The sequence below is a fragment of the Microcaecilia unicolor genome, chromosome 2 (genome assembly GCF_901765095.1).
Source record: "Microcaecilia unicolor chromosome 2, aMicUni1.1, whole genome shotgun sequence".
NCBI lineage: Eukaryota > Metazoa > Chordata > Amphibia > Gymnophiona > Siphonopidae > Microcaecilia > Microcaecilia unicolor.
The window spans coordinates 398763027-398779824 of NC_044032.1; the positions used below are offsets into that span (position 1 = coordinate 398763027).

The 16798-nt window shown below is 43.1% G+C and overlaps 1 protein-coding gene across 2 annotated transcripts; it reads right to left on the reverse strand.

Annotated features, from left to right (window-relative positions):
* Nucleotides 1–524: 524 nt before the first annotated feature.
* LOC115462502 (permeability factor 2-like) lies at nucleotides 525–15662 on the reverse strand. Of its 2 annotated transcripts, XR_003940878.1 has the most exons (5): nucleotides 15335–15662; nucleotides 11662–11788; nucleotides 11485–11568; nucleotides 6558–7015; nucleotides 525–537 (listed from the first exon to the last, which is right to left on the reverse strand). XR_003940878.1 is itself a non-coding variant. In XM_030192497.1 (4 exons), the coding sequence occupies exons 1-4, from the start codon at nucleotides 15405–15407 to the stop codon at nucleotides 6997–6999; spliced, it is 303 nt and encodes a 100-aa protein (XP_030048357.1). In that variant the 5' UTR covers nucleotides 15408–15662; the 3' UTR covers nucleotides 6223–6996. The 2 variants fall into 2 exon arrangements, 1 of the variants encoding a protein (XP_030048357.1); XM_030192497.1 differs by lacking the exon at nucleotides 525–537 and having other exon boundaries at nucleotides 6223–7015.
* Between the last annotated feature and the right edge of the window lie 1136 nt (nucleotides 15663–16798).

Genomic DNA, 16798 nt, shown 5'->3' on the forward strand with positions numbered 1-16798 from the left:
AATTGTTAGAGCAGGTTCATGCTGATGGTGCACAATAAGTCCCTATTTATGCAGCTAATGCACTGTAGTACATAGGCCCTTCGTATATTTTCAGGTTAGGAATGGAAAAACTAAATAATAGAACTATGTCTTTGTGTTTTTAGATTAATCCTGTGCTATGTATACAACTCTTTGCAAGTCATAATTTCAGTGCCTCTGTGTTTGCACAAAGTCAGTCATTTCACTTGACACTGGCATACAAATTAGTATAGTGAAGAAATAGAGCAGACCAACGTAGTGAAGTTTAGCAAAGTTTATTCACTGCAAGCAAGTTAAAAGCATAAAACACTCAAGATGGCCACGTTTTCCCTGCGTCAGGGGCTGATTACAAACATTCACCTGTCTGGTAAATACAAGGCAGCTCACAATCACGAATTCCAAGGCAGCAGGAAAATATCACTGCTTTGGCTGGGGTGTAAAGCAATTCCTCCCCTGTCCAGGCATCTGAAGTGAGATCTCAGTATGCCAAATGTCCTTTTTTTGACAGTCCTGGTTTGCCTGTGTTCCTTATTATAGTTATCTTCTGCTGCCCCTTCAGGGTGGGCTATGGGGGTCATAAGCCAGCAGGTCATCAGTAGCCTCTATCACCTGCAGGGTAAAAAGCAGAGGATATGAGTGTGTGTGTGTACTTGGTGTAAGAACTTGCATATCAATGCATAAGTGGACCCTGGTCCTTTTGATCTCAGCACTCTCAGCATTGTCATGCACAGTAGGTCTGATTATAACAAAATGTCATGGGAGGAGCCTGGGTAATAGGCACACATATGATTTATTATGTGGGAAGCATTGCAAATCACCTACATGTTCAAGGAAGGACAGGACTTTCTGTTCTGATACATGGCCTCTTTGCCTTCAGGTGGTCTGATAGCCATGTATGTGCAGTCAATTGCCACAAGCAGAGGGGAAGTGTGCCAGTTCATAAACTTCTCTCATAGTTTCATCTTACTGTTGTTCTTACATAGGGAAAACAATATATTCAGTGTCTCTCCTGAGAAAAGCCTCTAGAAACAGCTACAGTGTGAGGTAGCTGGATGCAGGGGTGGACTGAGATTACTCTGGGCCACCGCCCCTGCCCACACACCGTGGCTGCTCCCCCCCCCCCCACAGATGCTGCAGCTGCCCCCCCCCCCACACACACTCTCCTGCCGTTCCCGCAGCCCTTACCTTGAAGGGGTGGTCTAGTGGCTTGTTCGGGGGCAGAGACAACAAGGGTGGCCCATCCCAATGCTGGAGATTTACCACCGCAATGCTGGAGATTGAAGGCCAAATGAGTGAGATTTTTCTTGTGGGTCCCTACCAAGTCTTAACCAACTCTAGCATATATACATTCTTAAAACTGACATATTCTAATTAATAGAAAATAATTGTTTGTTATTCGAAAATGTACTACACAGTACTTAAAAAGAGACTGACAAGCATCACAAAATCTACATCAATGAGGAGAAAAAGAGGAAACCAAACATTAATCTAAGGAACACAACCACATAACCTCTCTCCAGGCGTATTATGAATTTATAGAAAACCCTACAAAAGTCACTCGGGACCTGTATGACACAAATCTACCATTTTATACAAGTAAAAGCAAGCCAGTTCCCCTAGTCTTTATTAAATTAATGAACCCAGTGAGTGAACTCTCTTTTCTCTTATTTAAAGTTATCAATAGAAATCAAACAAAATAAAACATGGAAAAGAAAATAAGATGATACCTTTTTTTATTGGACATAACTTAATACATTTCTTGATTAGCTTTCGAAGGTCGCCCTTCTTCCTCAGATCGGAAATAAGCAAATGTGCTAGCTGACAGTGTATATAAGTGAAAACATTCAAGCATTACTATGACAGTAAAATAGATACTATTGGAGATTCTACATGGAATGTTGCTACTATTGGAGATTCTATATGGAATGTTGCTATTCCACTAGCAACATTCCATGTAGAAGGCTGCGCAGGCTTCTGTTTCTGTGAGTCTGACGTCAGACTCACAGAAGCAGAAGCAGAAGCCTGCGCGGCCACATTGGTGATCTGCAAGGGCCGACTTCTACATGGAATATTGCTAGTGGAATAGCAACATTCCATGTAGAATCTATAGAAATCAAACAAAATAAAACATGGAAAAGAAAATAAGATGATACCTTTTTTATTGGACATAACTTAATACATTTCTTGATTAGCTTTCGAAGGTTGCCCTTCTTCGTCAGATCGGAAATAAGCAAATGTGCTAGCTGACAGTGTATATAAGTGAAAACATTCAAGCATTACTATGACAGTCTGACAGGGTGGGAGGATGGGGGTGGGTCAGAGGTATGCATGGGGACATCAAAGCATATCATTGATATTCTAACAGGATGGGTGTGGATAGGTGAGGGGAGGGTGAACAATGTCCCCCGCCCCCTCCCTCAGAATTATAAAAGATTACCTGAGGAAAGCACCCTGCGTTTTAGAATAGGTGTGAGGTGAGCTGAGCTGAACGAATATCATAATTCCTGGACTTTTAAAAACAATTTTCTTTTTTTTTTTTTTAATTGGCAGGGCAGCCTAACACAGCAATTTCTACTAAATTAAAGGGGAATCTTGATGACTTTGCTTTGTTCAGGCTGAACGAAACACAATCATCAAGATTCCCCTTTTTATTTTAGCAGAAATTGCTGTGTTAGGCTGCCCTGCCAATTAAAAAAAAAAAGAAAATTGTTTTTAAAAAGTCCAAGGAATTCTGATATTTAGCTGTGTCACTCTGTTGCAAATTGCAAATAGTTGTTCTTTTAACAGAAGGAGCCAAGAGGCGAGCAATAAACGCCAGCCCATTAGCCCAGAGTATCCAAACCAGAGAAACTCTCCTGGTTGATATATCCCCCCCAAATCCCCTCCTGACAGAAAGAATGCAAAAAACAGAGGTTTACTCAAACAATATAAACCACACAGGTTTGCTATTGTTTTCAATAGCATTTGTAAATGTTTGGGGTCACTCAATATGCCTTCAGCTCAGATAATGGGCCAGATAGGCTTATGCCGTCTCCTGTCATAAAACCTTCTTGGGCTGTAACCACATAGCTTCTGGGCACTGCTGAAGACCCAGATATTCCATGCTGGTGCCTGGATAAGTAGCGCTGAATATCAGGGTATAACTTATCCAGACCACCACCAGCTTAATATTGACCTGGAAAGAAACACACATAAATGGGGAAAAATTAGGAATATATGAGCACTAAGTGAATTTTTGTTTTGGCCACGTACATCTCTAAGACGGAGGTATACAGGTGCCAAATTACCTCTGTCAGCTACCATGGAGGTTATGAATATAATTATAAAACAAACTATGAATTCTCTGTATTCAAATGCCAGAAATCTAAAAAACTCAAGACTGGAGATCTAGAATATATAATATTAAAAGGGGGGGGGGGAGGGAGGGAGCAGTTGCTAATGTGGATTAAGGGAAAAACACATAATGTTTGTCTCTCAACACGTGTTAAACTACAAAATCATGCATATGTTATTCTACTGCACCAACGGGGAAACCATATTGCTCCCAAATCTGGGGAAAAAAATACTATTAATTTTCTCCCTCATGGATCATCTATCCTACGAAATCATCATACTATGATCATTTACTCCTGGTTTAATTATTAGCCCAAACTTCAAAACTATATAACTTAATGATCGTTTTAGCCATCCACATTCTTATTTTAAATTGGAAAAACAACTTTTACACAGCAGCGGTAGGGCTAACGAGCATGTAGGGTGCGCCAATCGACACTAACGCCAGGTCAGTGCGCCCACTCAGCGATAATGTCAAAGTTGGTGCATGCTGATTCCCATGGTAGAAAATATTTTTCTATTTTCTACCACAGCGGGCATTCCCGGTGGTAATCGGTAGTGTAGCCACATTGGTGCATGCTGCATGACTGCCGCGAGTGTAGTGCATGAGCCCTTACCGCTAGGTCATTAGGTGGCAGTAAGGGCTCAGGCAGTAAATAGCTATGTGCTACCTTTATCATTTACTGCCTCATTGAAAAAAGCCTTATTTCCCAGCTGTGGTAAAGAGTGGCCCAGCGCGTGCCAAAAACGTGCCCACACTACCACAGGCCACTTTTTACCATGGCATAGTGAAAGGACCCCTGAATGCCTCATAGTATGAATGGTGGAATACTTTATGTGCATTTAGAAAATACGAGGAGGCAGTGGCCTTCAAAAAAGGCTTTTAAGGTCTCCTTTTTCAAATCATGGTCTCTATTGGACAATCACTGCTCCAACACCTCCTAAGTGTGAGATTGATCAATGAATGAACCCTTTTTCTCCATCCTCCAATTTTCACATCATTCTATAGCAATACTAATCTGATTGTTATGTGTTCTCGTTACTGTAATCTTCTTGCTTTTGAAGATATTTGCACAATTTTGCATTATCTGTACTGTGTTTAGTATTATTATTGTTAAAATGTATAAATAAACTCAGAAAAAACTACAAAATCATGCATTATTTTTACCATAATGCACTTTAGTTGGAGGTACCATAATTATACAATGTACAGCACAAAAAATGCATGCACAACACCTCATTTCGATGTAAATTGAATTACACAGCTTGCACTGAACTTCACAAGCTGCGATGTTGCATGAAAAATAACACCATCTCAAAGCTGGCATTTTTCCTGCTGGGGAGCATCAGGCTGCTAACATGAGGCCCGATGCTCTCAGGTACCATCTTAAAGGGGCTGGCACAGTAAAAATGATATGCAGTCGAGGGTTCCCCCTCCCCCCCCCAGCAAAGCATTCCCAAAAATATACCAGTTTAGAAGGGGTCAAGCCCTACTCCCACTCCCATCAACTTCTTTCTCCGCACACTCTTTTTTTTCAGGTTGTGAGGACTAGTTTCTTTCCTTGTAGAATATCTGATTTTATGAAAGTTGCTATTCAGTTTCTTTAACCACTGTCTTCATTCTCCAGAGGTCAAAAATTATTTAAGTGAGTTGAGCCTACAGTGGGTAGGAGAACTGAAATAGCTATGTAGCTATTTCACTCATGGTTCTAATCAACCAACAAAAAACAGCGAAGATGACTGAAGGTGAAGTTGAAAAAAGACGACCTACAGAAATCAATATTAAAAAATATATTTTGTTGATTATAAAAGTTAAAAAGAGTAGGTGATTGGGACTCGACACAGCTGTGTTTCGGCCTGGGAGGCCTGCATCAGGAGTCTCTTCACCATAAAAACAATCTTGTTTTCATTCACAAATGATTATAATGTAAAACTTGGGCCGAAGCTTCTACTCGGTCTGTTCTTCAGGATTCAGGAGAAAAGTGTTTCCCCTCCAAGTAGTTACTGATGGCTATGTCATTAAATTAAGCTCCGGACAGTGTCTCTACTTGGAGGGGAAACACTTTTCTCCTGAATCCTGAAGAACAGACCAAGTAGAAGCTTCGGCCCAAGGTTTACATTATAATCATTTGTGAATGAAAACAAGGTTGTTTTTATGGTGAAGAGACTCCTGATGCAGGCCTCCCAGGCCGAAACACAGGTGTGTCGAGTCCCAATCACCTACTCTTTTTAACTTTTATAATCAACAAAATATATTTTTTAATTTTGATTTCTGTAGGTCGTCTTTTTTCACCTTCACTTTCAGTCATCTTCACTGTTTTTTGTTGGTTGATTTGTTTTTCTGCGAAGACTGGTTTCTCCTGTTTTTTTTTGTACTCATGGTTCTAAGCCAGGGGTTCTCAACCCAGTCTTTGGAACTGGATATCCATGAGAAGCATGCACCAAATAGATTTGCATACAATGGAGGTAGTGCATGCAAATTGATTTCACACATATTCATTTTTGTTTCCTGAAAACCTGGCTGGGTGTGCCCCAAAGTCTGGGCTGAGAACCACTGTTCTAAGATATTGCTTGAACCCACCGAAGATTTTTTCTAGTTATAAAGTAGATGTACTGCAAAGGTGAAACTACATTGAAGAAACACTTTACTCTTTTGAAAAGAGTTTTTAGGCATGACTGATTGTCAGCTGTGAAAGCTGCTGCGCTGACACCAGAGTGTCATGGGTTTCAATCCATATACTGTGTTAGATACCAATGAAATCACTCTATGATTCAAAGCCGTTTTCTATTAAAATGTTTATTTAAAAAAAAAAAAAGGCAAAACAGATTAAATAAGCAAATGCAATTTTTGAACTTGAAAAGCATGTGCTGATAAATAACAATTTCTTTTCTAATATTTTTCATAAATAGGAGAGAAAACAATAAAATCATTCGTAGTCTGCGTGTTTTGTTTAAAGTATGACACTCACTCAATTGTGAGAATAAGGGAGCATACAATGTGGGTCACACATTTCACTCCTCTCCTCTGAATCATGGGGAAAAAGTAACACTAAAAAGATATTTTCAAAGGGAAATTAAAGTGAATTCCTCCCTTTTCTTCAGGGTATAGGCACCTGTGACTTTGGTGATACTAAAACACATTTCACAGCTTTGAATACCTTAACAACCTGCTAGAGATCTATTATCCTATTCTGTACCTTTTCCACACTTCTCTTAGCACATATCCCCTGAAAAGAAGGGCCACGTGTACTAGGAAAGGCTGAATCAGTCAGTTGGACCGGTCAATGACTTTTCCCCATGGGGTAAAAAACCCCTTCATACAGGAGACACACACAGTGAAAAAGTGAGAGGCCATCAGTGAGTGCATACAGTGATGTGCAGTACTAGGCGGTTGCCTATATTAATATTATTACAAATAAATTAAAATATAAATAATATTGTATAGCCATAATAAGTACATAAATATACATATTCAGTATGCTTTGAGACAGCGTAATCCAAATATCTAATCCAATGTTTCTTGAAGCCATCGTGGCCCTGGACCTTGAGCACTGTTTCTTCATCGATAAATTAGTGCTTATGTATTAAATGATTCAGTATTTCTTTTGAAGGATTCTGTGTCTGTGTTCTCCCCTGGCCTTCTCTTCAACGCCTGCTGGATGCCCTGCAACAAAAATATAGTATTAGGTGATCTGTCTTTGTAAATTCAGTCAATGCATGAAGCAGAGAACTCCTGGTGTATAATAGACACAGCAGCATACATACTGAAATTAAGGTTGTGCACAGGACCAGGGGCGTAGCCACGGGTGGGCCTGGATGGGCCCAGGCCCAGCCAGTTTCCCTCCAGGCCCGCCCAGCCCCGGGTGTCAGCAGGTGGGGAGGGGGGTGCTCTGCTGGCGCTACAGTCCCTATCTGCCTACCAGCTCCACGATCGACGAGCAGACAACCCTCGTCTTCCATCCGGCATCGAGTCTTAAAAAAAAAAAAAAAAAAGCCCAGAGAAACGCCTCGCGTCTGCTGTGCACTGCTGTAAAGCAAGCAGCAAATCGTCTCGTCGGTCCTTCCTTCACTGTGTCCCGCCCTCTGATGTAACTTCCTATTTCCGCAAGGGCGGGCACAGTGAAGGAAGGACCGACGAGACGATTTGCTGCTTGCTTTACAGCAGTGCACAGCAGACGCGAGGCGTTTCTCTGGGCTTTTTTTTTTTTTTTAAGACTTGATGCCGGATGGAAGACGAGGGTCGTCTGCTCGTCGATCGTGGAGCTGGTAGGCAGGTGGGGACTGGGTCGTGCAGGGGGGCTCAGATGGGATGTCGGGGTGGGGTGGGGAGGGGTTCAAATTTATAGTATTTAACTTTTAAAGTTCATGGGGGGGGGGGGGGGTAGAGAAGGGAAGAAGAAATGCATGCCCACCCAACCTACCCACTGGCCCACCCAAAAATTACATTCTGGCTATGCCACTGCACAGGACAACATTTTTTGCTTAATTTTTAGTGCATTTTTTGGCCCAACTGCATTAAAAGGGTGCCTGTGGTGGCATTGGCATGTGGATTTGCCATGTGCCAAGACCCTTATACCACAGTGGGTATAAGGTTGTTATTGGACAAAAAAAAAAAAAAAAAGAAAGAAATAGCCCTGCACTAATCACAGGTGCACAGCCATTTCCGGGAGGAGCTCTTACCATCACCTAAACAGGTGATGGTGAGGGCTTCCGTGCTAACCCAGCGGTACAAAAATCCAAAATATTCTTGTCACGCCGGAAATGGCACATGCTGGGGGTGGGAACTACCACCGGGCTCCTGTGGTAGCCTGGTGGTAGTCCTGATTTGGCACGTGACAACACCGCGGTAGCTCTACCATGGTAACATAGCAACATAGTGATGTAAAAGGGCCCCTTAGGCTTTCTCCCCCCTGATTTTCAGACTTTTTTCTGCTTTATTTCAAGCATTTTAATAAAAGAATGCAATGTGTTAGAACTTTTTAACATACTCCATTTGGTTTACCACACATTAATTCATAGATTAATGTGCATTACATTGATTTAACGTGCACTGAATTTTTAAGGCACATTAACAAATAGAATGTACAAGCCGAGTTTACAATCAGTAAAATGGAACTTTTTTTTATAACGTGCTTGTTTTTGGATTAGTATTATTTCCTTTAGTTTTCTATTTTTCTTATATATTTTTATCTTATCTATTTCCCAACTTTTATATGTTTTTGTTAATTCATCAAGGGGTCCTTTTACTATGGTGTGTTGAAAAATGACCTGCGGTAGTGTAGACGTGTGTTTTGGGTGCGTGCAAAATTATTTTTCAGCGCACCTACAAAAAATGCCTTTTTAAAATTTTTGCCAAAACTGTTGCCGCACGGCCATTTTGGGTCTGAGACTTTACCACCAGCGACTGACCTAGCAGTAACTTCTCACATGGTAACCAGGCGGTAATGACCTACCGACTCAAATACTGCATGTACAGGACGTCAGACTCACAGAAACAGAAGCCTGCCCTTGCAGATCAGCAACGCGGCCGCGCAGGCTTCTGTTTCTGTGAGTCTGACATCCTGCACTTTGTATGTTGTACGTTGTACATGCAAGACGTCAGACTCACAGAAACAGAAGCCTGCCCTTGCAGATCAGCAACGTGGTCACGCTGGAGAAGAGGACACCAACTGGCGGGGGTTTGGGACCCCCGCCAGCAAAGGTACCCAACAGTGGCGGCGGGAGAGGGTTGGCGATGGCGGGAAGAGAGGATTTAAAGGGTTGGCGCCGGGGAGGATCAAAGGTGGTGGTGGCAGTGGGGAAGGGGTGTCAAAATGGCGGGGGGGGGGGGGGTAAAAATGGCAGGGGGGGTCGGCGGTGCCAGGGGGGGCTAAAATGTGCCCCGCCCCTCGGGCTCTGGGCCCCCCTTCCGCCAAAGTCTGGCTACACCCTTGTTTTGTAGCGCAGGTGCTTACCCTCAATGGGTGGCAGTAAGTGCTCCCCCACAAAATGGCTGCGCGGCAAGTGATTCCCTGATCGCATGACCATTTCCTGTCCTCAGCAAAAGACAGCCTTTTACCCGCTGCAGTAAAAGGGGGGGGGGGGGCTCATCATGCATCAAAAAGACGCACTGATGCTAGTGCAGGCCCCCTTTTACTGCAGCTTAGTAAAAAGACCCCTGAATGACGAATGACAGCCAACAGATAAGGTCAAGGTTCCCCTACCTGTCTCGGTTACTTAGGGTTCTTTTTACTAAGCTGTGGAATAAAGCAGTACATTCTTAAGGGGGTCTTTCCCACACCCTATGATCATTTTTCCTGTTGCTGGAAAATGGCTGATTTTCCTATTTCCTGAATTAATAGCTATGGGATAATTTTAGCATTTGCAGGTGGCCATTTAAAAAGTTAGCATGTGATCACTTACTGAAACCTATTTTTTATGCAGTGGGGGCAAATGCGCTAAGCCCACACTATTCAGTTAGCATGTAGTAATGCAGACACACTAACTGATTAGTGCAAAATAATGCTCACTCCCACAAAAAAAAAATTAGAACATTTTTGTTAGCGTGTGGTTTGCACACACGGATCCAAAATGTATCGCGGGACTATCTGAGTGTATCCTGCTGTAAGTCATTTTAGCCTGTGGTAAGCGCATACGACACTTTTGACATTACATCCAGGATCTCTGCTGAAAGTATAGCAATTTCACCATACCCCCTCCCAATCTCTTTTCCTTTTGCTCATCCTATCTTTGTTTACCTCTCCATGTTCAATTTACATATCCTTAAAACCCCACTATTACTACGTTTACTACAATTTGTAATATTCTCCTTCAAGACTTTGTAATTCTATTTACTATGTAAGCCGCATTGAACTTGCTATGTGTGGGAAAGCGCGGGGTACAAATGCAATAAATAAATAAATACTGCAGCTTAGTAAAAAAAGGCCCCTTAGTTTTAGTGATGCCCACTAGTTAACAGAGTTCAGACTAGCACCCACATCCTGGATCATTATCGATCCCCAGTATTCTTAGGGGCTTCGTTACTAACATGTGCTGTTGTTAACACATGCAATTTTAACACTAATTTGTGCTATTTTAGCACAGCTCCATTTTAGGCAATGAGACCTAGTTACAAATAACTGGAGTTAACAGTAAAATAACCATCTGAATGGTAGCCCATATTAGTAAGCGCCATATTAGTAAGTTAATCAACCAGCCTGACATTCAGCTTTGACTATAAATAACACTGGCAGTAGGAAATCACCGCAAAGAAGCTGGATGTAGCCTTAATTCCTAATCTTGTACAAGCAGTAGGCTGATCTTTACATGTTATTTTTAAAATTTTATTGGATTAAGGGGTCTTTTCACAAAGCTGCGGCAAAAGGGAGCCTGCGCTGGCATCAGCTCATGTTTTTGACAGGCGCTGAGGCCCCCTTTTACCGCAGCGGGTAAAAGACGGGGTTTAAAAAAAAAAAGAAGTAATGGATGTGTGGCAAGTGAAGCACTTGCCGCACGCCCATTTCTGGTGGGAGGTCTTACCGCCACCCATTGAGGTGGCCGTAAGGGCTCCTGCGTTATCCCGGCGGTAACTGAGGCACACGACGTGAAGGGAAGCAGGGCAGGCAATGCACAGAGAACAGTGCTGGAGAAAGGCTTCAGCTGGTGGGGGTTGGGGACTCCTGCCAGCCACGGTATGTAGGGTTGCGGCGGGGAGGCAGGCCAAATTGTGTGTCCCCCACTTTGGGATGTGGACCCCCCCCCCAAACATTGAGGTCTGGCTATGCCCCTGTTGCAGACACTGTAATTGTTGCCTTTGATACTCAATGGATAGAAGAGGCTGGAAGAAGAAGCAGAAGCCCTATGACACATCTCACAAAGGCTGCTGTAGGGCAGTAAAGCAGGGGAACAGGGCTCTTCACTGACCCACTATCTTCAAAGGACAACTCAGAATCACTTCCTGCTGCCAGGCTGTGGTGAGCAAACAATGCTGGCACTTGCCTGAACAAACTGTGACTTTCATCTCTTTTGGATTCTGTGAATGTGCCGCCCTGCTAGTTAATTGTTGGTGTTGAATTTCAATTGTTAGTATTATGTACTAAGATTTAGAACTAAGCATTATGACGTAAAATGTACGGAAAGAAAGAAGATAATTACCCATTTAAAATTTTGTTTATAATGATCTGCACCCACTTGGCATCAGGATTCAGGCAGACCTGCATTCCACTCTTCAAGGTAGCACTAACAAGGAAAAGAGGAAAATTATTGAAAGACTGATCCAGAAGAAGGTGCTGCTAGCAGCCATGTTGTGTTTAATGTGTGGCAGATACTTACATGACTTCCACTGTGGGGCAGTGGGGTCCCTCTGGGATGAGCTCCACGTTAGCAATCTGTTTGACGGGGATGAATTCTGATATCGTCTTTATACACTGGCAGCGCAGCTCTGTCCTCAAACTGGCACCTATGGATGAGAAAAAAAGCAATGTATGAATAATGTAACAGCTATTTTCTATTTTGAGTGTTATTTATTTATTTTATTTGTTACATTTGTATCCCACATTTTCCCACCTATTTGCAGGCTCAATGTGGCTTACATAAAGCCAATAATGTTAGATTTTTATTGTGACTTTCATGCCTACTTACTAGAAACTAGGCTCTCGACAACTGCTCAATTTCACAGATACCCCAAATGGCCACGAGATAGAACTCCATGCCATCATCATTCAACATGACTCCACAGAAGCTAATGAAAGACTACACCAATACACTGCAATATTAGGAAAGTGTGTGGTGTTAAAAGGAGAAAGACTTAGACCACTGTGTTGTTAAAAGTCAGGAGAAAGACATAGCCTATATTGTAGGAGGGCACATGAAGCTGTAAAAACCAGTAGTCTAATGTGAAGATGATTCAGCTGAAGCCCAAATCCAGGAAGAGTACAGGATAACCCCTCCTACACAGATGGAATGTACAAAAGAGGGCTGGGTTTGGAGAAAGACAGGTTTTAGGACAAAATGGAATACAATGCATAGAGCTCGGGTGGGCCTTTCATATTTACTCTTAATGGCAAGATTCTATGGGGTCCTTTTACTAAGGTGCGCTGAAAAATGGCCTGCGCTGGTGTAGCTGCGTGTATAGGACGCGTGCAGGTCCATTTTTCAGCACACCTGCAAAAAAGGACTCTTTTTTTGGGGGGGGGGGGGGGAAATGGATGTGTGGCAAAATAAAAATCAGCGCACATCCATTTTAGGCCTGAGAGCTTACCGCTAAGTCAATGGGTGGCGGTAAGGTCTCATGCATTAACCGGGCGGTAATCGTCAGCGTGTGTACACTGCCGATTACCGCCTGGTTAGCGCCACGCGGTAGAAAATGAAACATATTTTCTGCCACGCTTATGGGACACGTGTAAAAATGGAATTACCGCCTGGGGCATATGGTTGCCGGGTGGTAGTTCCAAACTGATGCGCGTTGGATGTGCATAGGTGCCTACGCACTTTAGTAAAAGGGCCCCTATATACGATTCCTTAAACATTTGGCACTGAAAAAAAAACTGCTTAAATGCTATTCTATAAGCCGTGCCTAAAGTGTCCTTTTTGACAAATAAATGATCTAATTTCTACACGTCAACGGTGCTACAGCTTTATGTTATAGTGTGACTTATTGGCTGATATCCCTGTACTGCCGTTCACTGGCTAATAATTTGGCATTGTCAACCAGACTGAAATGTCTCGGACTCCTGAGGCAGATGCTTGCCACACCGAAACACAGAACTGCATTGAGTTCATTCATGTCTTCTTGATATTTTGGACTTATCAGCCTTTGTATCTTACATATTTTTTTTAGTATTCTATATATTCATGCATGCAATAGGCATGCACATGCTGGTACCCAATGATAGAATCACTAAGAGTACTCCCACATTGTGCTTGCAGGGTCTGCATGGTAATGGCAATATTAGCGCATGGCCAGCAAAAACAAAAAAAGAGAAGAAAACCTGACAAAAGTGCCACGTTAAATCTGGGCTTAGCGCATGGGAAAGTCCTGTGTTAGAATGTGCTACGCTCAGACAGCGGCGTAGCAAGGGCGGGGTGGTGAGGGCAGCGCGCCCCGGGTGCATGCCGCTGGAGGGGTGCAGAGAGCAGCCGCACGCCTGTGAGCTCCACTGTTTCCCTGCTCCCTCTGTCCCGGAACAGGTTATTTCCTGTTCCGGGGCAGAGGGAGCAGGGAGCCAGCAGAGCCGAGAGCCGTGCAGCTGCTCCCAGCAGCCAAGAATGCACCGGGGGGTGGGGTGGGGTTGATGCGCTGGGGGGGGGGTGTCATTGCGCCAGGGGGGTGTCGTGCTGCACCCGGGGGAATGGTGCGCATCGGCGATCCACCCCGGGTGGCAGCCGACCTAGAATCGCCACTGCGCCCATATTTAACTGCACTTTTGTATAAGGGCCATAGGCCCTTATACGAAAGTGCAGTTAAATCTGGGCGTAGCACATTCTAACACAGGACTTTCCCGTGCACTAAGCCCAGATTTAACATGGCACTTTTGTCAGGTTTTCTTCTTTTTTTTTTTGCTGGCCGTGCGCTAATATTGCCATTACCATGCAGACCCTGCAAACACAATGTGGGAGTACTTACTGCCTCCTATTTAGTTGGAGCTAAGTGTTCCCGTGTTAAGTCTGCATTAGCCAGTTCGTGTGTTATAATCATAACGTGCTAGCTTGATAATGCGGGAACACACACTCTCTGCCCATGTCACCCCCCTCAGAAAAATATATTTCTTCAATAGCCTGTTAGCAGGCACTAATCACACTTTAATGGCTTAACGTCCTTTAGTAACATGGCTTCTATATTTTGGATTTTGGAAGTCTAATAATGAAAGTCTGAATTTAGGTTGCAGTTTTTATCTAAACTGGTCCCAATGTACTTTCTACAGTGATTCTTCAAATGGTAATGAAGTAAATGCCATAAGAGGGGGACCATCTAGTCTACCCACTAGGCTCCAATATTTCCCAGCTGCTACAAGTTTGAACCCCTGCAGTAGGTGCTTCCCTGGAAGTGTAGCCTAGTCAATCTGCTGCCACCCTGTTTTCCATCATTTACTTCAGAGAAATGCCAGATCCTTGCTGCCACTGTATGTTGGATGACTCTGCTGCTACTTCTTGAGAGCAGCTGTACCATCGATTTGTGCAAATTCACTTTCTCACCTTCCTTTTCTAGCCATCTACTCATGTGGATAGTTAAGCGTATAAGTTTCCATGCCTAAATTCATTGACAAGATCCCTTGATCCTTTTACCCTACCTCTCTCCCACCCCTGCTCTTTCCATTACCCTTTGACCCAAATGTGCTCAAATTCCTTATGGTTATGGTTAATGATACCTCTACAGGTAAACTGTCCCAGGCATTTATCACTTACTGAGTATGAAGTATTCCCTCTGAGCTTTCCTCTCTCTGACTTCATATCATGAGCATTGATTGGCCTTGGGCGTTTTAAATCTGAAAATCCTTCCTCTATTTTAATGTCTCTCAACTTCAGAACCACATTCAAAAGCAACTCTGAAGTGGATGGCATGGCAGCACATTATTTGACTAGCCATGGGTATCATTTGGGTGAGTATGTGGGTAGCACTCTGCTGCCCCCAGATGTTGCAGGTACTCTCATGCTGACTTGCTCCCCACTCCCTATTAACAATATGACTTCTTTACCATCTGCTCTCCCCCTCCCCCAAGTAAGCTTACAAACTACACCTATGATGACAAAAGCTTCCAAAAGTAAGATACTAGGGTGGCTATTTTACCCACTTACCTTACATTAAGAGGGTCCAATACACTTGTTTGTGGTGGCATAAGCTAAGAGGCAGAAAGGATTTCAGCTAAAGTTCAGAACCATAGTGGAGAAAGAGTCGACATGAAACTATTTGTGCTGACATATAAATGGATCGGCGACTCAGCAAAAGAGAAGAGAGCAGCACCAGAGGCAAGAAGGGGAAGGAAGACAGAGTGGGGACACGTCTTACCCTGCGAGGGAGTTGTCCAGCCTGCAGACAGGACCAGCAGCAGGACGAGGTGGAGGCTCAGCGGGCTCTTCATGCTGTCACTGTAGCTGGGCTGCTTTGTGTTTGGCTTGGTTCGGCACTTCTCCTGTTCTGGGAGTTTCTAACTTGGATTGTTCTGCTCCCTGCTGCTCACAGAGCCTGCATTTATGCTCCGGGTTGCGGGTCATCCCGCGTCACTAGAGTCAGCTGCAGAGGAAACCCGGGAGAAGAAGGGGCGGGAAGGGAGATCAGGGAAGGGACCCTGCAACTTCGCGGAAATCCCCCTCAGTTCTGACTCGCAACTCATGCAACATCCTCCCGGCCCGACGCGTTTCGCCATTCTGCAGCAAGGAAAGCCAGCTCAGAGACACGAGATGCTCCCCGATAGGCACCGTTACTGCCAAACAGTCCAGGGAGCAAAGGACTGGTAGAAACTAGAGTCTCTCGTCATCAAAGTTAGAAATCAAGCACTACAATATTTCAATATTTATCCAAGCCTTTTACGGGGAGGGGGGGGGGGGGGGGCATTTTTAGATCGAATTTCCAGAAGAAATAGATATACATATGATGACTTATTCTCCCAGTGCTAAAGCTTTATTATAAGCTTCTGGGCATGGACATTCTCCATAGCTCATGTTATTGTAGCAATTTAATTACTTGCATACTTAGGCCTCCAGTTTCTGGCTCTCTGATCCTCTTTGGTACAGATATTAATGAAAAATAAACACAAAAAATACACAATGAGAAACAAGTAAATATGAATTTAAATATAAATGTAAAAACATAGAAGTATAATGTTCATATTCAGAAAAATACAAATATAAAAGCATATACTATGATTTCCATATTCAAAACAATACAAATGCCACGCAGGGTGAAAAGCAAATGATCAAGGCAATGCATAGTTTTGCCATGCAGAAATATGCTTACACCTGTTGAAAACAGAACCACATGAAAAAACTGAAAATATATACATAATAGAATCAATACCACATGATTCCATAATGGAATTGGAATAGCAATAACAGGATATGAATATGTATAGGTCCTGAACAGAGCCAAAGCTAACACTTATCAATCAAATTCCTGAGGGGATATCAAACAAATTTATTTTTGAAGGATCAAACTGAAAGAGAGTGAAAAAAAATGAAAAGAACCCCCAAGAAGAGAAATATGAAATACCCCAAAGGAGGTGAAGTGAATGCAGTGTAACAGACAATTTGAGAGGTGCAAATTAGAGGGGAAGGGACTAATTGAAATGAGCTAAGTGTTTACACAGATGTGAAGACAAGTGATATGAACATCACGTCAAATAAATATGTTAAGCACAGTGAAAAATGTGACCACATGGATGTGCAGACCATATATTTGCCAAAGGAATAATAATAACAAACCCTAAAGCTAAACAAGGGTTCTAAAAAAGTGAAACTAAATTGATAATTCAGT